Below are 25,356 nucleotides of genomic sequence, written 5' to 3'. Positions count from 1 at the left end.
CAATGGCATTGCCATTGCTGAATTCCCAACTATCAACATCCTGGTGGTTACCATTGACCCGAAACTGAACTGGACTAGGCATATAGATACAGTGGCTACAAGCACAGGTCAGAGGCTAGGAATCCTGCGGCAAGTAACAAACCTCCTTGCTCTCCAAAGCCTACCCACCATCTGTAAGGCACATGTCAAGAGTGTGATGGAATTCTCTCCACTTGCCAGGATGAGTGCAGCTCCAATCGCACTCAAGCAGCTAGACATCACCCAAAACAAAGCAGCCCACTTGATTGGCAACCCATTCAAAAACATTCACTCCATCCACCTCCGATGCACAGTCGCAGCAGTGTGTACCATCTGCAAGATGCACTTCAGAAACTCACCATTCCTCCTGAAACAGCACCGTCCAAACCCACGACAACCAGTTTTTAGAAGGACGCAGCAGGCATATAGGAACCTGGAAATTTCCCTCGAAGCCACTCACCACCCTGACTTGGAAATATACCGCCATTCCTTCACAGTTTCTGGGTCAAAAACCTGAAATTCCTTCCCTTAACAGCACTGTGGGTGTACCTACACCACATGGACTGCAGCGGTTCAAGAAAGCAGCTCACCACCATCTACTCAAGGGAAACTAGGAATGGCTAATAAATGCTGGCCTAGCCAGCGATGCCCACATCCCATGAATGAATATCGGGAAAAAAAAAACAGCTGCCTCTTTCAGCATCTGGCACTGAACGTGTGTTGAGAATTATTGTCTATCTGTCAGTCACTGTCACTCAGTGTATGTGGCTGCGTATGGGATTCATTGTATAACGTTCAGTCTCTGGGATTGTTTACGTTTTGATTCATTCGATGCAAATTTTCAGCTCAGTTACAGACCACTGATGTGGTAGCTATTAAGCAAACAATATTTGTAAGTTATGGCCCAGTGTTAAATGGCTGTCACTGTGAACACATTTGTGAAAGATAATGTATCTTTCAACCTGCTACTCACTTGGGATGCGGGTGTAACTCAGGTTATACTGAACGATTTGATCTGTAACACTGAGTCTGATTCAGAGTGAGAATTTTGATATGGATGTAAAATGGAGATCAGTCTGGAACTGGCACAGTATTCTCAATCTGACATTGAAGATTTAGGATTAGTATGAAAGTTACAGCTCAGTTCATACTCATCGAACTGATATTGTATCTTTTAGTGTCATAAAACTGGAATCAACGTTACAATAACTCCATCTCCTGACAGTGAGCAGCCCTTTCAATGATCCTGTGAGTGGCTCTGAAAAGAGCCTTTGGGTTATTAGGTTAAAGAATGGCCGCTTCACTTGGTCTTCGAGCCCGCAGCGGCGCTGGTTTTCTTGGGCAGCAGCACGGCCTGGATATTAGGCAGCACACCGCCCTGAGCGATGGTCACCCCTCCCAGCAGCTTGTTGAGCTCCTCGTCGTTGCGGACGGCCAGCTGCAGGTGTCTGGGGATGATGCGGGTCTTCTTGTTGTCCCGGGCCGCGTTACCGGCCAGCTCGAGGATTTCAGCCGTCAGATACTCGAGCACAGCAGCCAGATAGACCGGGGCTCCGGCACCCACACGCTCAGCATAGTTGCCCTTTCTCAGGTGCCTGTGAACACGGCCCACCGGGAACTGCAGTCCAGCCCGGGAGGAGCGAGATCTGGCCTTGGAGCGAGCTTTACCGCCGGTCTTTCCTCTTCCAGACATTTCACAATCTCACAAATACTTTCACAGAGAATGAGGAAATCCTCTCACATTCGCTTCTCTTATAGCTTCGGGAGGAATGGTGCTGCGGGCATTGCTGATTGGTCACTTTGTGCTGCGTCTCATAATGTTGTTCATATCACCAATCAGATATCTACTGAACTCACCAATCCGGAGACTCCACGGGCTGAGGGCGGAAAAAAACGGCGCCAAATTTTGATATTTCAACCGATCTCTTTTCAAATTTTAAAAGCCCGCCAAATTTTTAAAAAGAAATGAAAAAGAACAGACTTCTTAGAACATAGTACGAATTGGAAGTTTTAAAAATACGCGTCCCTGATGGGACTATTTCACATTTTATCCAATGTTCCAAATCGCTTTTAGAATCCGTGATCCGGGGATCAATTTCGATCCTTTATGAAACCCTGTCAGCAGCCGCAGAAAGTCCCATTTACATCGTTCTGCAAACGGACGGTATATTGTAGATATTTATGACAGACAAAATTGAACATTTTTGCCAGTGTCGAGACTGAAGATTGCAGCACAACCGGGGCTGATAGGAAATGAACTGATCGATTATTCACGCATTTGCGTTCTCTACACTCTCTCGAAAACCATGGAAAGGGGTCGAATATTAACGCGTCTTAAAACAAATCGCCGAGGGTAATCGGCAAGTCATTAATTGATGAGGCATTATTAACCTGACTCAATAATTGAACGAGGGTTAAATCTACATTACCGAGAATTGCTGTGATTGAAACAAAAAGAAAATAACAATTAGATAATTCAAAATTCTTCACAGTAAAAATCATAACTTTAGAAGTGGAGCAATCGTATAGCTTTTTCAGAGAGATTGTGGGTGGCTCTTAAAAGAGCCGTTGTGTTTCGGGTGTTTTTCAGTCGATTGCGGGGTTTTACTTGGAGCTGGTGTACTTGGTCACCGCCTTTGTCCCTTCCGACACGGCGTGCTTGGCCAGTTCCCCGGGCAGCAGCAGGCGCACGGCGGTCTGGATCTCCCGGGAGCTGATGGTGCTGCGCTTGTTGTAATGGGCCAGGCGGGAAGCCTCACCCGCGATGCGCTCAAAAATATCGTTCACGAACGAGTTCATGATGCTCATGGCCTTGGAGGAGATGCCGGTGTCGGGGTGAACCTGCTTCATCACTTTGTAGATGTAGATGGCATAACTCTCCTTCCTCGACTTTCGCCGCTTCTTGCCGCCCTTTCCCACCGGTTTACTCACCACTTTCTTGGCGCCCTTCTTAGCAACTGGTTTCTTCTTCTCTTCAACCATCTTCAATCTCAATTTCACACAGAAATAAACCAAATCCCTTCCGTCCGCTCATTATATAGACAGTATGACAGATATATGCTAATGAGGAATGGGAGAACAATGATTCTGATTGGACATATTTAAAACAAAATACGTATTCTATTTTTGTGATTTTGTGAATGGATAGATCAATGGACCAATCATATTTAGCTTTCTCCACCAATCATAAGCCTCCTTACTACAATCAGGAAATACATTTTACAAAGCCCCTCTCCAGCCGGAGTTTCTCAGTGTGTAAAGATCCACCAGGAAATGTCGCCTGGCTGTCGGTGCGAGGGACTGTATAGGAATGTGGGGTTCCTTCAGGAATTTTGAGGCTCTGGTAATGTGCGTGATTTACTCACTGTCTGATGCTGTGTGTGAGTGTGGGGTTCCTTCACTGTTTGGAAGGCCGTGGTACAGTGTGCGAGGGCTGGATTTATTCTGTATCTGTGACTTGATGGGACCATGTCTCAATGTTGGATTAATTTGATATCCTGAGGCTCATTGTGCATCTGTCCGTTATTGATGCATGTAAATGAAATAATTCGATTCTTGGGACTACACGCCAGTGCGAAATTAAATCAGTATGTGTTTCTCTCCGCCACGAAAATTATTGGATTTATTCTGTACCTGTCAGTCTCTGTAACTGTATGTTAATGATTTTTTTTATTTGTCAGTATCTGGCATTGTAGGTCAGAGTTGTATTGATTCGATGTCTTTCAGTCTGTGGTACTATCTCTGAGTCTGAACTTCTCATTCACTGTCAATGTCTGATAATGTGTGTGAATGTGAGATAAACTCTGTAGCTGTCAACATCCGTTGCTGAATGGGAGTGTGAAATTCAGTCTGTATCTGTCAGTCTCTGGTACTGATTCATAGTGTGTGATTCATTCGCAACAGGCCCATCTGTTGCAATTTTTGACAGAAGTAATCCCACTGTCACATAGAGCACCAAAGACTGTTAAATGTATAATTTGCCTCAATGGATAGTATTGGATATGAGTGAGATCAATTCTCTCTCAATCAGTGGCACTGTATGGGAGCTTGCAATTCATTTTGTTTCTGTTGGACTCTGGTACCCTGTGTAAGCGTTGATGCCATTTTGTAACTCAGTGCCGGATGTCTTCAGAAATCAAGGATTCATTTTGTCTCTATTAGTCCTTGGCTCTGAGATTCCTCTGTGTTTCTTAGGTTGTGGTACAGTGTGAATGTCAGATTCATTCTGTATCTCTACATCTCTGGGACAATTTGAGAATCACCCTGTATCTATCAGTGAGTGTGCTTTGTGTGATGTGGGATTCATTCTGTATCTCTCACTCTCTGGCACTGTGGTGAATGTGGGATTTTTTTTATGTATGTCTTTCAATCTCCAGTACATTGTGACTGTGGAATTCATTCTGTATCTGATAGTCTCTGGCACAGTGTGCATGCTGGGATTCATTCTGTGTTAGTCTCTTTTTTACTGTGCATGTATTGGTCTTCATACTGTATGTCTCAGTGTCTGGTGTTGTGTAAGATTTGCTGAGTAGTCTCTGGTGCTGTATTTTTTTAATTCATGAGATCTGGGCTACGGTGGCTTGACCAGCATTTATTGCCCATCCCTTGTTGCCCTTGAGAAGGTGGTGGTGAGCTGCCTTCTTGAACCATTGCAGTCCATGTGTTGTGGGTGCACCCACAGTGCAGTTAGGAAGGGAGTTCCAGGATTCTGACCCAGCGACAGTGAAGGAAGAGCGATATAATTCCAATTCAGGATGGTGAGTGACTTGACTGTATGTGAGAGAAACAGTTATTGTTTAGTTGTCAGTCTTTAATGCTGCATGTGACTCTGGGATTGATTGTGTATCTGTATCTAATATTTATCTCAGGAATAGTGTTCAAAATGCTAAGTTTAACACATTCAAATATTTAGGAAAGTAGATTTATCATCCCCATCCTTACCTGGTCTGGCTTATATTGGATCCTAGGACCAAGCACAGCAATGAAGTTGACTCTGAACTTCCATCTACAATTGCTGTGTAAACCACGCAGTTGTATTCAAAAAGGCAGCTCACCACTACCTACCCCACGGCAATTAGGAATGGGCCCCTTTCGCATGAATGAATAAAAAAGCTCACATCTCCTACAGTAACCAATTATCACTAACACTCTAGATGATTGTCAGAATTGGGCCTACCTGAAAATATCTCCACTTCAGAGTTAAGTTCACATTTTCATATCAGGCTGACTATCTTTATTTTTAACCGAGCAGTCTTATCAAGTGCCCTTTATATGCATAAATGTTAAAAAGTGTCAGAATTATCAACTGCTCTTTAGACCTGTAATTATATGACCTTGTGTTGTGAGTGAGGAGATTCCCCACTGGGTCGTGCAAAACAGGAATCTGGATGGAAATTAATTCCAATGGAAATCAGGTAGAATACAAGTCTGAATTTCTGATTTACATCCTCAGTAGATCAGGCTTCTCGCTGGGAGTATGAATTTGCAAAGTGGTGTTTAAAACCGTACAAACCACGGTACATCCCTCCTCATTTGCTAAGGTAAATCCAATGAAAGCAGTCATACTTCAGTCAGAGAATTGAGATGGGTACCAGACACAGCTCAGGGCAACTAAACCTGCTATCAGAGAGTGTAAAGGGTAATGGAGAAGAGGATGGCAGATAAGTAAATCCCAATATGGAGTTATTCATATTGCAGTTGAAACCTCATCAGTAATAAGCGTTGCCTTAGAATAGCTGTGTCTATTAACCTTGGGAAAGGATGGATGTTGAGTGGATATGATCGATGTCTATAAAGAGAAGCAATTGTGTCCATGTGAATAGATAATTTGAGCTCATTGGACAAGAGGGAAATTGAAAAAGAACAGAAGGAAAATTAAACAGGCCTGTGGGGAAGAATATGTCAGTGGGAGCAGCTCAGCTGCTCTCGAATAGAGCTGGCACAGATACTATGGGCCAAATGGCCTCCCTCTGCTGTATCAATTGTGAGATTCTGTTCTATGTATTATGAGTGTAAGTCTGACCTATGTTTAACATAAAATGTGTTTTAACTGGAGTTAATGGAGATGCGGGTTTTAATCAGCTATTATGTCAGAGTTTTGGATTAAAATTCCATTTCTGTGAACACAATCCTGAATGTCTGTATATCATACAATCTGATACATTGGCCAGTGTGTAAGATCTGCTTCATCTAGTTTGTTGATTCTCTGAGGTTTGGGGAGTGTTCTGCAATGCATAGTTCAATCTGCAGTCTGGGTACAATATTGGGAGTCATGCAGTATCTTCCAAGCAGCTACTGTTTGCCTGTTCTGTTTGTCATTTAATGTGTATTTAAGGTTCTCCTTTTGTTTTGGTAACACAGTGCCTTGCAATCTGAGGGGGTGTGTAATTATACTCAGCGATTTGCAAAGGTCCCACACAGGAGATTATTACACAAAATTAGAACTTGTGAATGGGGATCAAACATTAGCATGGATCAAGGATTAGTAAATGGACAGAAAACAGTGTAGGAATAAACAGGGCACTTTTGGATTGGTAGGCTCTAACTTACTCTTGATAATACATGACCATCAGTTAGTTACAATATATATTGATGACTTAGATGGGTACTGAATGGAACATATTCAAGTTTGTTGATGATACAAAATTGGGTGGAAAATTAATCTGTGAGAAGGACACAAAAAAGCTGCTAAGGCATTTAGACAGGTTGTCTGAGTTGGCAAGAACATTGCAGATAGAATACAATATGGTGGTGTGAATGTGCCCAGTTTGTAGTGAGAAAAAGAACATGTGTGAATGTGAGAGACTGGAACATGTTTGCACTCAGAGGGAGCTGGGTGTCCTTGTACATGAATTACAGAAAGTTAATCTGCAGGTACAGCAAGCAGATAGGAAGGGAAGTGTTATGTTCATGTTTGTTCCAAAGGATTGGATTATAGGAGTGAAAAATGTTCCAATTATACAGGACACTGTTGAGACTACACCTGGAGTACTGTGTGCAGTTTGGTCTCCTTACATAAGGAAGGGCATGGTTGCTCTAGAGGGAGGGCAATAATTGTTCACGAGATTGGTTCCTGTAAGAAGTGGATTTTTTTATGAGTAGATAGAGTAGACTAGCTCTATATTCCCTGGAGCTTAGAAGAATGAGCGGTGATCTAAATGAAACATTTTAAACTGTTAAGTGGATTGTCAGGGTAGATGCTGAGAAAATGGTTCTCCTGGCTCTGGAATCTAGAACATGTGGTCACCATCTCAGATCACAGCATTGGCCATTTTGTAATAATATGAGGAGAAATGTCTTCACTGAAATTGTTGGGAATCTCTGGAATTCTCCACCCCAGAGTGATTTGGAAACTCAGCCATTGAGTATGTTCCAGACAGAGGTCAATAGATTTTGGATGCTCGGGATATAAGGAGAGTGCAGCAAAGTGGAGTTGAGGTAGAACATCAGTCTTAATGAATGTTGGAGTAGGTCGAATGGCCAAATAGCCAACCCCAGCTCCTATTTCTGAAGGTTTTATGCATCAGTCCATCTATTCTGCTCAATGTGAGATTCAGGTTCATTCTGTACCAGTCAGCCTCTGGTTCTATGTGTAAAGGTGGGAGCAATTGTATGTCTGTCAGCACCTCGCACAGGATGTGAATGTGTGATTCAATCTGTATCTGTGATTCATTCCCAATTTGCCATTCTATTAGTATTCAATTTGAATATGTCATTTGTATCTGTCAGCATTCGGTACTGTACATGTGAGAGATTCATTCCATATCTCTCGGACTTTGTAATGTGTGACTGTGGAATTTACTCCATATTTACCACTCCATGATACTGTGAGTGTTTTCTCCTTATGTAACTGCCAGTCTTTGGTAATTGGTGTCTGATTATGTAACCGTGAAGCTTTGATCTGTTTGTGTGAGTGTTTGTGTTTTATGTGATTTTGTAACTATCTTTCACTGTCAGTGCTACTTTATGTCTGTGTCAGATAAATGGAATATTATTCAGACTCAGGAATTTTGAGTGTAGTATTTAATATGTATCTGCCAGTTTCTGGTACTGGATATGTCGTTGATAATCATTCTGAATCTGTCAGTCTCTGCTACTCTGACAGTGTGGGATTCATTGCATATCCTTCAGTTTCTGAGACTGTTTACAAGACTAGGTTCAGTCCATGTTGAAATTTCAGAACAGAAACAGGCCACTGATGCTGTAGGTTTCAATAAAGTAATTGTGAGTTTGACCTAGTATTAAATCCCTTTCTGCGTGAACACACTTGTGAAAGCTCAGGTATCTTTGGATCTAACACTCCATTGCTGTGTAAGTGTAATTCACTTGGTAATAATCAAATTGATACATTTTCATTCAAGCAGCCTGTGAGAATTTTGAACTTGCCTGTTGTGCTCAGTTTGCTCTGTGAGACTGAATACAGTATCTGCCATTCTGATACTCTGAGCTTTTCAGACTGGTATGTGGTCTCTATCTCAGTCTGTACGAATCAAATTGTTATTGTACCTTGAGGTTAAAAGTCTATGTGAGTTTCAAACTTGAATCTGAGTTTGCAGCTGAGGTTATACTATATTTCAATGGCATTTCAACACTCCACCCTGCTCTCATGCCCACATGTCCGTCCTTGGCCTGCTGCATTGTTCCAGTGAAGCTCAACACAAACTGGAGGAACAGCAGCTCATCTTCTGACTAGGCACTTTACAGCCTTCCGGACTGAACATGGAGTTCAACAATTTTAGATCATGAACTCTCTCCTCCATCCCCACCCCCTTTCCGATCCCCCTTTTTTCCAATAATTTTATATAGATTTTTCTTTTCCCACCTATTTCCATTATTTTTAAATGTATTTCCATCCATTGTTTTATTTCTACCTTTTAGCCTATTTCGATCCCTTCCTCCCACCCCACCCCCACCTAGGGCTATCTGTACCTTGCTCGCCCTGCTTTCTACCCTTAATGTCACCAACTAGCACATTCCTTTGATAATATCACCACCTTCAACACCTCTTTGTCCTTTTGTCTATCTCCTCCCATCACTGGCCCTCTATCCAGCTCTACTTATCCCAACCCCCCCAACCAGCTTTTATTTCACCTCTTTTCTATTTTTCCTTAGTTCATTTGAAGAGTCGTACGGACTCGAAACGTTAAGTGTGTTCTTCTCCGCAGATGCTGTCAGACCTGCTGAGCTTTTCCAGGTATTTTTATTTTTGTTTTGGATTTCCAGCATCCGCAGTTTTTTGCTTTTATTCAAGGCCTTTCTGTTGTTTGCAGGCCCTTAAGGCTGTGCAAGGTTCACCTGGTAAACTTCTACTGCCAATGTGCTTGGAGATTTTAAGTAATTCATTCCCTTTCAATAAGTTCTTAGTGTACCCCTAGATTGCCCCTAATAATTACTGTATCCCTTTATTTCCCCCTAACATCCCCGTTAGCACATTATTTAGATAATATCACTACCGTCAACACCCCTTTGTCCTTTTGTCTCTGACGTCTTTGGCAATCTCTTCTTGGCCTCCACCTATCACTGGCCCCCTATCGAGCTCTACCTGCCCCACCCCCTCAACCAGCTTATATTTCAGCTCATTTCTACATTTTTTAGTTCTGATGAAGGGTCATACGGACTCGAAATGTCAACTGTATCCCTCTCCGCAGATGCTGTCAGACCTGCTGAGTTTTTCCAGGTATTTTTGTTTTTGTTCTAGATTTCCAGCATCCGCAGTATTTTGCTTTTATCAGAAATGTTTATTGTTGCTTTGTGGAGAGAAAGCAGCAATGATTTTCAATAACAGCTTCTTGCCATTCTGTCTCCCTCCTCCCAGGAGGCTGCTGTTTGTTCCCTTCCCCCGGGAGCGGGATCTCTCCATTGGCGGCTGTTTGAAACCATCTTCTTCCAGTCCCAGGCAGAGCTGGGGGAGAGCAGCGCATCACTGCCTTTAACAAACACTTGGATCTGCACTGAGCTGCTGGGACCTACAGGACTCACGGAGCAAGAGCTGGAAAGTGACGTGAGGCTGGATCAAACTATTTGGGGGGTGGTGTCGACACGATGGGCCGAATGTCCTCGTTCTGTGCCGGATATGTTCAATATTTGTGTTTCCGGAATGTGTGCAGCATTCTGCGCATGCGCGCTGCCCTCCCCAGCACTGCCTGTGAGTGGTAGAAGATGGTTTCAAACTGCCGCTAATGCAGAGACACATTTTAAACAGCGGCTGTTTGCTTTCGCTTGAACGGTTAGTCCATGGGAGCGGCAAATAGAAATCTGACCTACACAATAGTCCCTGCTCCGTCACTCAGTCCCACTCCTGGAGCAGTGGATTGTTTCTGGATGGCAGGAAATTGTTGTAACAGGAACAAAGTCCCTGGTGTTTAGCAGCTGAGTGCTGCAGGACTGCAGTGGATTCAGACACTGACCCTGTTTGTCTTACCATTTTTTATTCATTCACGGGATGTTGGCTTCACTGGCTGGGCCAGCATTTATTGCCCATCCCGAGTTGCCCTTGGGAAGGTGGTGGTGAGCTGCCTTCTTGAACCTCTGACTTTGCGGTTGTTCGGAATGATTATTAATTTAATAATTGTTTTGGTTTCTTTGTATCTTCTACTTCACCTCTTCTTAAGTTATAATTAACAATGTTTTTCCTTCTGATATGCAAATACTTGAAAGCAGCAGAATAAATGTTGTGATTCTACAACACAAGGGGAAGTGCAGTCAGCTCCTCACACACAGTAAGTACAGTGTCACTCACAGGGAGCAGAGGTCGCCAAGAGGTTAACTTGTTGTGGTTCTGATCCATTGTACTTTGCAAGCACAGGCACCAAGTCCAATTTTAGTTTATGGTTCACTAGGCTGGTTGGTGAAGATTTAATCTAAATTGGCAGAGGTTGGTCACCATCTTACAGAAGTACCAGAAAGAACTAAGGACAGACAGGAGGGAGAGTGATGGATAATACTGGAGAAGGAAGCGATGCCATATTAGATAGAGGCAGATTAAGAAGCACTATGAGGAATGCAAAGACCAGTTTACAATGCATGTATGTAAACACACAGTGTGATAAATGAGGTTGATGAGCTTGAAGGACAAATGGCAATGTGGGAATATGATGTAGTGGCAATGAAGGAAACGTGGTTTAAAAAGAGGGAGGACTGGGTGCTGAATATTTACAAATATGGTTTTCAGAAAAAGATCGAGAAGGAAAAAGTGGAGGTGATGGTGGCAGCATTGATCAGGGAATCAGTCTTAGCTGCAATTACATTATTACCAGATAAAACTGAAAGATACAAACTCACATTCTAGTTTGAAACTCACCCAAATTATTAAACTAAGGGATACTGTATCAAAATGATTAGTACAAATTGAGATACAAATCACAGAGCAATCCGAAAAATCCACACTGTATCAGACTGATAGATGTTGTATTAATTCTATCATTGCAAATTGAGCTCAACAGCCAAGTTTAAAATTCTCACTCAGAAACAGATTGAATGACACAGCGTTAATTTGATTAGTATAAACTGAGTTACACTTGCATAACAATGGAGTTTCACATACAAGAATTACACAAAATGGGATTTCATTTGAGGCCAAACTTGCAAATATTCCATTAAACCAACAACATCAATTGCTTATTCCTGTACTGACATTTCAACATGGAATGAATCTAGATTGGTAAACAGTCCATGAAACTGAAGGTTATGTAATGAATCCCACACTGTCACAGAGCAGCAGAGACTGACAGATTCAGAATCATTATTGAGCACATGTCCATTACCAGACACTGCCAAATGCAGTCTGTTACTACACTCACTCACAATACCTGAGTCTGAATGACACCAATCAATCTGACACACACATATGGTACCAAGGAAAGCCAGAAATAATCACAAATTCACAATTAAAGGATGCTACTTACAGACTGATTCTCAGATTTGCATACAGGACTACTGAACTATATTAACATAATCTAAGTAATCCCACATTCAGACCCAGCAGCACTCCTGACAGAAACATAACAAATTCCATATTCACCTGCAGCACCAGAGTTTGACAGAAGGATAATCAACATAATTAAGCACACCTAAACTTGCACGCACATGCACACACACAGTATTACTGTCACAGCACACATTGAGGTTCAGCCCTTTGCGTCTACATCAGGCTTCAAATGAGTGATACATCTAGTGTCATTCCCCACCTTCTGTCCACAACGCTGCACATTCTTCCTTTTCAGATAATAATCCAATTCTCTCCTGTCTACCTTGATTACATCTGCCTCTAGCAGTGTCAGGACCCACTTCTGAGATCTTAACCACTCACTGCATGAAAAAGTTTCTCCAAAAAGTATCCATCGCTTCTGTCAATTACCTTAAATTTGTGCCCTCTGGTCTTTGACCCATCCAGTAGTTGGCACAGTTTTTCCCAATCTGTTGTGTCCAGACTCATCATAATTTTGAATACCTCTATCCTCTCCTCTCAACCTTCACTCCTCTGAGGAAAATGGCCACTACTTCACCAACTAAGTAACTGAAATTCCTTATTCTTCACAATGTGACTCACTTACAGATGCTAAGTGCTACATATAATCATGCGCAGGGCCCTTTTATCTATTGGCAAAAGGAACATGTCCAGGCATTGTGCCTATGTTGAATTAAACAAAAACATGCAGGGCAATAGTCCCCTGGTGAATTCTTCATGACAACACCTCGAACAATTGGAGTCAACTTGCCAACCAATCAGCACCCCTTTTCTCATGCAGTATAACTTCTTCATCTTTTGACTTATTTTAACTCTTTTCATCAAAGATTGAGAGCAACAGAATAAACTCCACATTCATAAAGAACTGGACACTGGGAAGTCCCCAACAAATCCAACACGTTTCCAGGCACTGACACATACAGAATGAAGTCCAAGGCACTCACAGCACCAGAGATACACAGTAACAGAATAAATCACACACTCACTGACAGTGCCAGAGATAGACAACTGCAGAATGAATCGCATGTCTCACACAGTGGAACTGACTGATAGGTACAGAATGAACCTCAAACAGTCCCAGAGATGTAGAGATGGAGAAAGAATCTGAAATTCACACGGTACCACAAACTTACACACACACAAAACATTCATGAACACACGTTCAGAACTTAGGTTTGATAGAGACAAATGAATCCCACAATCGTGCACAGCATCAGGAATTGAGAGTTGCAGAATGAATCTAACACTCGGACAGAGTCCAGGAGCTTGACAGAGACAAAATCAATCTTATTCTCACATATAGTATTGCCACCTGGCAGAATTAAACCAACTCTCACAAACATGCTACTGATTTACAGAATTAATCCCACTCTCAAGAACATTACCACAGACTGTCAGAATTAACCCCACATTCACATGTGGTATCAAAGACTGACAGAATGAATCCTGCTTTCACATACAGTACCACCACCAGACAGAATTAATCTCACTCTCATCTGCCGTACCACAGATAGGCAGAACTAATCTCACTCATACATACAGTACCAAACAGAATGCAGCTGATCAAGCTGGCTAAAGACTTGAGTTTGGTGAGGGGGGAGATGTAAGTGTTAATTTTGTTCTTAAATTTTGCCCTTAAAATCTAATCTAGTCTCTAATTAGGAGTAACTGGAAAGTACTGTGTAAACAGGCTAAATTCTTTCTTTCAGTTCAGACAGAGTAAACTCATTCTCAGCTGTAGGAGTTGATTAGTTAATTAGCTAACTGGTTCAATCTGGTTACAGTTGCCCCAGTTCAGCTTACTATAAATTCAGGGTTCTTTAGTGCAGCCAAGGCAAACTGAGTGCAGCTGAGCTAACTGAGTGAAGACTTGGAGCTCGGTGAGATTGGAGCTCGGTGAGATTGGAGCTCGGTGAGATTGGAGCTCGGTGAGATTGGAGCTCGGTGAGATTGGAGCTCGGTGAGATTGGAGCTCGGTGAAGGGTGGGGAAGGAAAACAGGTAATTGTTCCCTTCTTCTATCCTTCTCACCCCATAGGAATTGGTTCTTGCTCTAATACAGGGAAAGGAGCTAGCTGTTTGCTGAATATCCAGTAAGTGTGTAAGGTTGATTCTATCCCTAAGGTTTAAAATAGTACACAAATTTGTGGTATAGAAAATAAAGTATATAAGAAAGTAACATAAATAACTGAATAACATAAATAAGTAATTATTTAAAACACATTAAGGATGGCATGATAGGTGACGTGTCCAAGCTGCAGCATGTGAGAACTCCTGGATAACATTGTGATCCAGACGAAATGTCTACAGTAAATGTTCGCGGCTGGAGGAAATTCAACTCAGATTCATTGAGCTGCAGACTCTGTGACACATCAGCGAGAGGGGAAGTTTCCTTGATGCTTTATATCAGGAGGCAGTCACACATCTTAGAGTAGGGTCTTCGGATATGGTCAGCGACAGGAGGGTGTGACTGCGAATGAGGCAGGTAATGGGACCCAGAGGGCAGGAGTGTGAGCCTCTGCAATGGTCCAATAGGTTTGATGTTCTCCCAGCTTGTTTGGATGAGGGCAGTGGCTGCAGATTAGATGAGCAAACTGACCATGGCACCGTGGTACAGGAAGCCATTCAAGTTGGGGGAACATTAAAAGGAATGTAGTGGTAGTATGGGGCAGTATATTGAGTGGGAATGGCACTGTTCTCTGTAGCAAAGAGCGAGAGTCCAGACGGCTCTGTTTCCTGACTGGTGCCAGGGTTTGGGACATCCGTTCAGGGCTGGAAAGCAACTTGCAGTGGGAGGCGGAGGATCCAGTGATCATGGTCCATGTAGGGATCAACAACATGGGCAGGATGAGGAAGGAGGCTCTGCATAGTCAGTATGAGGAGCTAGGCACAAAATTAAGCAGCAGAACCTCAAAGGATTATTACCTGAGCCATGTTCAAACTGGTATAGGACAAATAAGATTAGAGAAATGAATGCAAGCCTCAAAGACTGGTGTGGGAGAAGTGGGTTCCAGTTTATGGGCCACTGGCACCAGTTTTGGGTGTTCTTTCAGATTTTTCTGTACCGTTGTGGTCTACACCTGAACTGTGCTGGGGCTGGTGTCCTCACAAGCTGCATAACTAGGGAAGTAGAGAGGGTTTAAAACTGAATAGTGGAAAGGATCACATTTTCAAAAAGTAGACACAAGGCAAGAAAGAAAGGTATTAATATGAGAAGTGGTAAACAGACCATGACAGGAAGGGAGAAATAGCATAAATCTAAGAGTAAATCAGCAGATAAGCCTTGTAGCTACAGAAATAATAAAAGGACAAAACTAAAGGCTCTGTATCTAAACACATGTAGCATTTGAAACGTAACAAATTAACTGATAATATATATAAATAAGAATGATCTGATAGCCATCAGAGAGGCACGGCTACAGGGTGACATAGTTTGGGACCTGAATATTGAAGGGTATGTGATATTTAGGAATGAAATATGTCAGGAAAAGGTGTAGGGGTGGCTCTGTTAATTAATGATGGTATTAGCACATTAGAGAGGGATGACCTAAATTCAGAAATCCAGGATGATTCAGCTTTGGGTTGAGACGTGAAATGACAAAGGCAAGAAGTCACTTGTGGGACAGGTGACTATTTTACTGCACGGTAGAACAGAGTATAAAAGAAGAGATCATGGGAGCTTGTCAGACAGGTACAGCAATAATGATGGGGGATTTCAATCTACATATCCACTGGGAAAATCAGATGGACAAACGTAACGTAGATGAGGAGTTCATAGAGTGTTTTTGGGATTCTTTCTTAAAACAGCACATTCTGGAGCCAACCAGAGAGCAGGGTATTCAAGACCTGGTATTGAGTAACGAGACAGGATTAAATGAGAGCCTCATAGTGAAGGTACCTCTAGGTAACAGCGTTCATAATATGATTGAATTTTACACTCATTTTGGATGGAGAAATGAGTGCATCCATGACGAGTATTTTCAACTTAAATGAGGGCATGAAAGCAAAGTGAGCTAAAGTGAACCTCACCCCCACATTCCTGTCTGCCCCCGATAGCCTTTCACCCCCTTGATAACTGACAATCCATACAGCTCTACCGTTAAAATATTCAAAGACTGCGTCCACTGCCTTTTGAGGAAGAGAGTTCCAAGACTCACTGCGCTCAGAGAAATAAATGCTCCTCATCAATGTCTTAAATGTGTGACCCCTTATTTTTAAACAATGACCCCCTAGTTCTAGCTTCTCCCACAAGAGGAAACATCATCTCCACATTCAACCTGTTAAGACTCTTCAGGGTCTTAAAGGTTTCAATCTAATCCCCTCTTACTCTCCTAAATTCCAGTCACAAAGATAGGCTAACCCGTCCAATCTTTCTTCATAAGACAACCGGCCCATTCCTGGTTTTAGTCTAATAAATATTCCCTGAACTGCTTAGAACACATTTAAATGTTTCCTTTAAATAAAGAGACCAATACTGTACACAGGACTCCAGATGTGGTCTCACCAGTGCCCTGTATAACTGATGTAGAACCTCCCTCTTTTTGAAATCAATTCCCCTCACAATAAATGTTAACATTCTGTTAGTTCTCCTAATTAACTACTGTACATGCATTCTAACCTTTTGTGATTTATGCTCTAGCACACCCAAATCCCTCTGAATCGCAGAGCTCTGCAATATCTCACTATTTAGATAAGGAGCTTCATTTTTATTCTTCCTGCCAAAATGAACAATTTCACATTTCCCCACGTTATACTCCATTTGCCAGAGCTTTGCCCACTCAAACATTCTATGTCCCTTTGTAGCCTCTTTAAGTCCTCTTCACAATTTACTTTCTACCTATCGTTGTGCCATCATTAAATTTAGTAACCATTCCTTCAGTCCCTTCATCGAGTCATTTATATACATTATAAAAAGTTGAGGGCCCAGCAATGATTTGATGGCCGGCACGGGCAAGATGGGCTGAAGAGCCTGTTTCTGTGCTAGTTAACTCAATGACACTGATCCCTCTGGCACACTACTCACCATATCCTGCCAACCAAAAAAGGACCCATTTATGTCAAATCTCTGCTTCTTATCAGCTCACCAATCTTCCATCCATGCCAATATGTTAGCCCCTACACTGTGGTCTTTTTATTTTCCACAATTACCTTTGATGTGGAGCTTTAACAAATGCCTTCTGGAAATCTAAGTACAGTGCATCCACCGGTTCCCCTTTATCCACAGCACATGTGACTCCATCAAAGAACTCCAATAAATTGGTGAAATATGATTTTCCTATCACAAAGCCATGTTGACTCTGCCAGATTGCCTTGAATTTTTCTAAGTGCCCTGCTATCTTTAATAATAGCTTGTAACATTTTGCCTATGACAGATGTTCGGCTAACTGGCCTTTAGCTTTCTAATTTCTGTCTCCCTCCCTTTTTTAATGAAGGAGTTACGTTCGCTATTTTCCAATCTAATTGAACCTTCCCCATATCTGGGGAATTTTGAAAATTAAAACAAACGCACCAACAATCTCACTAGCCACTTCTTTCAAGGATTTGGGGTGAAATCCATCCAGACCTGGGGATTTCACAGCCCGACGCCCCAACAATTTTCTCAATACCACTTCCATGGTGATTGTAATTTTCCACGAGTTCCTCCCTCTCTTCCATTTCCTGATTTACAGCTTTTTCCAGGGTATTACTTGTGTCATCTATGATGAAGACTGAAGCACGATACCTGTTTAGTTCATCCGCCATCTCCCTATTTTGCATTTTCAATTCCTGAAATGCTCTTACTATAGGACTAACTCATTTCTTATTTAAACATCTACATAACCTCCCTTTGGAATTGTTGGTTCTGATTGGAATGCATGTATTTTGTGTATTCTGAAATATCCCTTTAAATATCTGCCACTGCCTATCCCTCGGCCATGATCTTATTGAATGGCGGAACAGGCTCGAGCTGCTGAGGGGCCTACTCCTGCTCCTGGTTCGTATGTTCATATCTATTTTAGTACCACCGACTGAAAGAATTAATCCCACTCTCACACACAGCACCACCGAATGACTGAATTAATCCCACTCTCACATACAGCACCACCGAATGACTGAATTAATCCCACTCTCACATATAGCATCACCGAATGACTGAATTAATCCCACTCTCACAGACAGCACCACCGAATGACTGAATTAATCCCACTCTCTCACACAGCACCACCGAATGACTGAATTAATCCCACTCTCACAGACAGTATCACTGACAGAATTAATCCCACAGTCAAATACAGTATCACTGACTGACTGAAGTAATCTCACATTCAGCACTGAAGACAAACAGATGCAGAATATGTTCAAAAGACTCCCAGATATTGACAATGACTCACATTCCCATTCAATACCAGAAACTGACAGATACAGACTGAATTCCACACTCACCTTGCGGATCAGCACTAATCTCACATTCAAACACAGTCCCAGGCTCTGAAAGTGAATGAAAAGTGCACACTCGGATAGTAGCACAGGCTGAAAGATATACAATCAATGCTACACTGATCTACAGTGTCAGAGACTGAGAAACACGGTGTGAATCTCATTTGTAGTTCAATAAACTGACAGGTACAGAATAAATCCTGCACTCATATTTAAGCCGCAGGTGACAGATACGGAGTTCATCCAAAATTGCATATATTCCCAAATTGAGAATGGATCCCCCGCTCACTCACATTCATCCTGAACTGACAGACGCACAATGAGTTTTAAACACTCCCAAAGACAGGTACAGAATAAATTCTACACTCTCACGACGTACCACAGCCTCAATCCACTACCACTCACACACACATACTCACACAATATCCCAGTGAGTAATTCGCACACGTTACAAGAGTTCCAGGAGGAATCCCGCTTTTCCGTTCAGTCCCTCTGTGGAGAAGGGCCCCTCGCACGAACAACCAGACGACAATTCCCGGTGTATCTTCACAAACTGGGACTGGAGAGAATCCTGATAAAATTTATTTCCTGATTGTAGTAAAAGGGATAATGATTGGTGGAGAAGTCGAAATTTGATTGGTGTCTTTAAATATGCAATCAGAGAAAATTACAAAATAAGTGGCTGTTGTATTTTTTTAAATGTCCAATCAGAATCATTGTTTCCCCATTCCTCATTAGCATAGGTCTGTCAGACTGTCTATTTAATCGGCGCTTGGAAGGGGTTTGTTTTATTCAGTGTTTGAAAGTGACGATGGTTGATGAGAAGAAACCAGAAACTGGAAGGAGCGAGTGGCTATGGTGAAAAGGAAACTGGGCATGTGGGAGCGACGCTCCCTCTCCATTGCGGGTAAGAACCTGGTCATCAGGTGTGAGGTACTCTCGCTGTTGCTGTACGTGGCGCAGGTCTGGCCCATTCCAGACTCCTGCGCGATGGCGATCACTCGAGCCATCTTCCGCTTTATCTGGAGGTCGAAAATGGATCGTGTCCGCAGGGACGCGATGTACAAGCCTCTAGATAAAGGGGGAAAAAACGTGCCCAACATCGCCCTCATACTGATGGCCACCTTTGTGTGTGGCTGCATCAAGCGGTGCGTAGACCCTCAGTACGCAAACACCAAGTGTCACTACGTGCTGAGGTTCTACCTGTCCCCGGTGTTGCGAAGGATGGGTCTGGCCACGCTGCCGCGGAACGCTCCAAGTAGTTGGACCGTGCCGTACCACCTGTCCCTGGTGGAAAAATTTATGCAGAAAAACACCTTTGACCACAAGTCCATCAGGCAGTGGTCAGCACGTAACGTCCTAGAGGCCCTGAGGGAAAAGGAGAGGGTGGACCCTGTGGGATGGTTCCCCGAGCAGACTGTCAAAGTCATTTGGCAGAATGCCTCATCGCCAGAACTTTCCAACAAGCACCAAGACGTAGCTTGGCTGGTGGTGAGAAAGGCCCTCCCCGTCAGATCCTTCCTACACGCCAGGAGGCTCACCCCCTCTGCACGTTGCCCTCGAGGTGGCTGTGGTGGGGAAGAGACCGTTGTTCACCTCCTTGTGGACTGTGCCTTTGCAAAGAAAGTCTGGAGAGAGATGCAGTGGTTGCTGTCGAGGTTCATCCCGAGCAGTTCTGTGACACAGGACTCTGTGCTCTACGGGCTGTTCCCAGGGACACACACCGAGACAAACATCAACTGCAGCTGGAGGATCATCAACTCGGTGAAAGAGGCGCTTTGGTCTGCCCGAAACTTGTTGGTCTTCCAGCACAAAGAGTTGTCCCCGACCGATTGTTGCGGACTGGCACAATCCAAAGTCCAGGACTACGTGCTGAGGGACGCACTAAAGCTTGGGGCAGCTGCCGCAAAGGCGCAATGGGGAAGGGTCGCTGTCTAAGACCTTTCTACCACAGCGCACCGAGAGACTGGGAACTGTTTAGAGCCCCTCGGGCTGTACAGATCAAAATGAAAGGCTGTAAATGATTGTAATATTGTTTGTACTGATGCACCTGGTGATACATTTTGTAAAAGTTTAACCTGGATTGTACCCTTGTAATGTTGTTTTTGAAATGGTTTTGAATGTGATTGAAGATATTTTATGAATAAAGTATATTTTTACAAAAAAAAAAGAAACCAGCTCCCAAGAAGGGAGCCAAGAAAGCCTTAAAGAAACCGGTAGCAAAGGGCGGCAAGAAGCGGCGAAAGTCGAGGAAGGAGAGTTACGCCATCTACATCTACAAAGTGATGAAGCAGGTTCACCCCGACACCGGCATCTCCTCCAAGGCCATGAGCATCATGAACTCGTTCGTGAACGATATTTTCGAGCGCATCGCGGGTGAGGCTTCCCGCCTGGCCCATTACAACAAGCGCAGCACCATCAGCTCCCGGGAGATCCAGACCGCCGTGCGCCTGCTGCTGCCCGGGGAACTGGCCAAGCACGCCGTGTCGGAAGGGACAAAGGCGGTGACCAAGTACACCAGCTCCAAGTAAAACCCCAGAACTGATTCAAAACACAACGGCTCTTTTAAGAGCCACCCACAATCACTCTGAAAAAGCTATATCATTACATTACTTCTAAATTTATGTTTTAACTATGAAGCATTTCGAATTGTGAAATTGTTATTTTGATCACGTTTCAATCAGAGATTCTCGGTAATGTAGTTTTAAAACAAAAACAGAATTACCTGGAAAAACTCAGCAGGTCTGTCAGCATCGGTGGAGAAGAAATCAGTTAACGTTTCGAGTCTTTATGACCCTTCGGCAGAACTTAACACACTCGACCTCTCCCTCACGTGAATGTAGATTTAATTCTCGTTCAATTGTTGGGTCTCGTTAATGATGCCCCATAAATTAATGACTTGCCGCTCACCCTCTGCGCTTTGTTTTAAGACGCGTCATATTCGACCCCTTTCCCTGGTTTTGGAGAGAGAGCGAATAGAACGTAAATGATTCAGTTTCCAATTTGGTTCAAGTTTGGCCTCCATAATCGATCAGTTCATTTCCTGTAAGCACCGGTTGTGTAGCAACCTTCAGTCTAAACACTGGCAAATTTACTCCAAGTATGTTCAGTTTTGGCTGTCACAAATATCTACAATATACCGTCTATCAGCAGAACGATGTAAATGGCACTTTCAGCCGGCTGCTTAGAAGGTTTCATGACGGATCGAGATTATCTCGAATTGATGCCGGATTCTTAATGCGGATCTGGAATTTAGGATAAAATGTGAAATAGTCCCATCAGGGAAGGACATTTGTAAAACTTTGTCGTCAGACCGTGTTCACTATTAACTGGATTTTCTATATGAAATGTATTTCTTGTTTTATAAATATATCGGAGGTAATTTCGATGTCGAATAAAAAACAAACATTCCATAAGTTTGCGCCGTTATTTTCGACTTGTTTTCAGATACACATAAACCCAGACAGAAAATCGAAAACTGAAATATACAAAAAAATGTAGTCCAGGGAAAGAGAGAGAGAGAGAGATGAAGTGAATATAACATTCGAATACTAAATACTGAATAACCATTTCCAATTAGTACTCGAAACGTCAACTTTGTTCCTCTCCGCAGATGAATTTTTCCAGGTATTTTTGTTTCAGATTTCCAGCATCACCAGTATTTTGCTTTTATCCAATTAGTACTATGTTCGTCCGTTTTTTTTTGGCTTTTTTTTTACAAATTTGGCGGGCTTTTAAAATTTGAAAGAAAAATCAGTTGGAATCTCAAAATTTGGCGCCGTAATTTTCCGCCCTCATCCGTAGAGTCTCCGGATTGGTGAGTTCAGTAGATATCTGATTGGTGATGTGAACAACATTATGAGATGCAGCAACAAAGTGACCAATCAGCAATGCCCGCAGCACCATTCCTCCCGAAGCTATAAGAGAAGCGAATGCGAGCGCATTTCCTCATTCTTTGTGAAAGTATTTGTGAGATTGTGAAATGTCTGGAAGAGGAAAGACCGGCGGGAAAGCTCGCTCCAAGGCCAGATCTCGCTCCTCCCGGGCTGGACTGCAGTTCCCGGTGGGCCGTGTTCACAGGCTCCTGAGAAAGGGCAACTATGCTGAGCGTGTGGGTGCCGGAGCCCCGGTCTATCTGGCTGCTGTGCTCGAGTATCTGACGGCTGAAATCCTCGAGCTGGCCGGTAACGCGGCCCGGGACAACAAGAAGACCCGCATCATCCCCAGACACCTGCAGCTGGCCGTCCGCAACGACGAGGAGCTCAACAGGCTGCTGGGAGGGGTGACCATCGCTCAGGGCGGGGTGCTGCCTAATATCCAGGCCGTGCTGCTGCCCAAGAAAACCAGCGCCGCTGCGGGCTCGAAGACCAAGTGAAGCGACCATTCCTTAATCTAATAACCCAAAGGCTCTTTTCAGAGCCACTCACAGGATCATTGAAAGGGCTGCTCACTGTCTGAACTCATTTCATTCTGGCTCTGATGAAGCGTAATGCCGATTCGGGACGGTAACTCTGTCCCCACACAGATGCTGCCAGACCTGGGGGCGGGGGGAAGCTTTAGGTCATAACACTTATTTGGAGAGCAAATGCAGACACGAAAGGAATGAATGGCCTCCTGTGCTATGCAAATTCTTTTATATTCTATGGTATATCTGTGCACCGGAGGGATACACGTTTGTTGCTCAGGGCGTTGCCTTTATTGGGCACTGACTTGTAACCCGCAGCTCACCCTTTGCCCGGGATTGTTGTCTGCTCGCAGTATTTAATACATTATCAGCGCCGCCATTTATTGTAAGTATCCTAGAGCACTATGGTGACCGCAGTACCAATTTTCTGTTGAAATTAAGACACCATCTGCGCTACAATTTACAACTGCATCGTCTGTGATTGTCAATCCCACAAAATAGGTTTGTAGAGAACAAAAAATAAACTATTGCAACTTAGTGAACTGTATCTAAGCAATGTCTAAGTGCTGGATTTGTAAACAGGAGATCGCAGCTCTTTCATGTGTCGATTTAGTGGCTCTTAAAAGAGCCTTTGTTGTACTTGGTGCTGAAGCCGGGTTTTAGGCGCGTTCCCCGCGGATGCGGCGGGCCAGCTGGATGTCTTTGGGCATGATGGTGACTCGCTTGGCGTGGATGGCGCACAGGTTGGTGTCCTCAAAGAGCCCCACCAGGTAAGCCTCGCTGGCCTCCTGCAGGGCCATGACGGCCGAGCTCTGGAAGCGCAGGTCTGTCTTGAAGTCCTGAGCGATCTCTCGCACCAGGCGCTGGAAGGGCAGTTTGCGGATGAGCAGCTCGGTGGATTTCTGGTAGCGGCGGATCTCCCTCAGAGCCACAGTGCCGGGTCTGTAGCGATGAGGCTTCTTCACGCCGCCTGTTGCTGGAGCGCTCTTCCGGGCCGCTTTGGTAGCCAGCTGTTTGCGGGGAGCTTTCCCTCCGGTCGATTTGCGCGCTGTCTGCTTGGTCCTGGCCATTTTCTGAACAGATTCACCACAATGTCAGCTGCAAGAACTATTAAGACAAACTGCACTGCAACTCGCCTTTTTAAACTCTGTGAGGAACCGCCCCGAACAGTAATTGGCTGCAGCCTTACGCCCAGGCAGTTTTATCCAAAATCTAACCAATGAACTAATCCCTGGCAACTCAGGTCTCCATTGGTCGAGTTGTTTTTAATCGCTCATTTGAAAAATTCCGCCTTTATTTCCAGCTGTTTACCGCCTCGACATCAGAAGACTTATTTCTTCCATTTTTAAAATTAAAAATTTTCACTGCAAATCATTATTTCCTAACCCGAATGAAATTCCTGTTCATTTAACCTATTCCGACAATTTTTAAACCCGGCATCATCCTGGTGAACCTCCACATTTTTGGACAGAAACACCAGTCTGTTGTGTGAACTGTGTACAGTCAGTGCTGGATTTCGCAGGCAAAAATTGAAGGACTGTCCATTGCTCCCTACAGCACAACCAAACCTTAAAATCGCCGCTCGCTTCGAGGTCTGGAGTGGGTAATAAAATGGAACCGGTGCTGGGGGCTTCAGACCCCTTCCCATTGCCCTCTTTCTGGGCAGATCATGACGATAATGAGCGGGGAAAGGGACCGGTTCGATTCTCCCGCTGTTCCCGGCCTGACAGATCCCATTTCCTGAAAGGAGGTTGACAAATTCAGACTGTTCCTAAAATAGCGCCAAGATTTTGTGACAGGGAGTGCAATATAACAGATCATAAAGTGAGAGATTAAAAATTGTTGCCTGAAAATTAAGGTTATCTTGTATATTCCAACACTGGAATTGGCGGGCTTTTCGAATTCGAAGAAAAATAAACCAATCATAATTTTCGACCTCATCCACATGACTCTGCGATTGGTTAAGAATTAGGCAAAGAAGACGGTGACCAATCAGAGCTAGAGTCCGGCTCAGACTGCGGGAATTCCAGGTCGCCGAGTCGCTGAGCTGAAACTGTTCAGTTTCCCAAACCCTGTCAGTAACTTCACGAACAGACGTGGGAACATTGAGTTTCGGAGCAGGAGGAGGCCACTCAGCCCTTCGAGACTGATCCTATTCAGTGAAATCATGGATGATCTGATTGTAACCTCAACTCCACTGACGCATTGAACGGCTGGTGTCACCGAGAATAAAACATTTGGAATATGTGAAGTAGTGGAGAGGCTTTTCAGCGTCAGTGGAGAATGTGCCATCCAGGTTAATAAACAACGATTAAATCGAGTTACTTAGCACATCCCCCCGAACCCCGGAACAAATCAGGCACTAAAATAAATGAAAAATACTGCGGATGCCGGAAATCTGAATTAAGAACAGAATATGCTGGAAACCTCCGTATGTCTCACAGCTTCTGTGGATAGAAAAGAGTTAGCGTTTGTAGTCCGTTTCACTCTTCGTTAGTCCTCTTTTTTCTGTTTCAGACACTCACTAACATTCCCGATAACAGCCCATCCCA

General features: G+C 43.6%; 1 protein-coding gene across 1 annotated transcript; it reads left to right on the top strand.

Moving 5' to 3' along the window:
• Nucleotides 1-10,196: 10,196 nt before the first annotated feature.
• Nucleotides 10,197-20,938, top strand: LOC144670365 (histone H2B-like). Its single transcript, XM_078532843.1, has 4 exons — nt 10,197-10,251; nt 10,668-10,736; nt 19,143-19,244; nt 20,578-20,938. Exons 1-4 carry the CDS (start codon nt 10,197-10,199, stop codon nt 20,928-20,930), a joined length of 579 nt encoding a protein of 192 aa, XP_078388969.1. The 3' UTR covers nt 20,931-20,938.
• The last annotated feature ends 4,418 nt before the right edge of the window (nt 20,939-25,356 follow it).

This window comes from Cetorhinus maximus, chromosome 31 (assembly GCF_964194155.1).
Source record: "Cetorhinus maximus chromosome 31, sCetMax3.hap1.1, whole genome shotgun sequence".
In the NCBI taxonomy this organism is placed as follows: Eukaryota; Metazoa; Chordata; class Chondrichthyes; order Lamniformes; family Cetorhinidae; genus Cetorhinus; species Cetorhinus maximus.
Note: the sequence above shows the minus strand (reverse complement) of the source record. Positions and strands in the feature narration are given on the sequence as shown.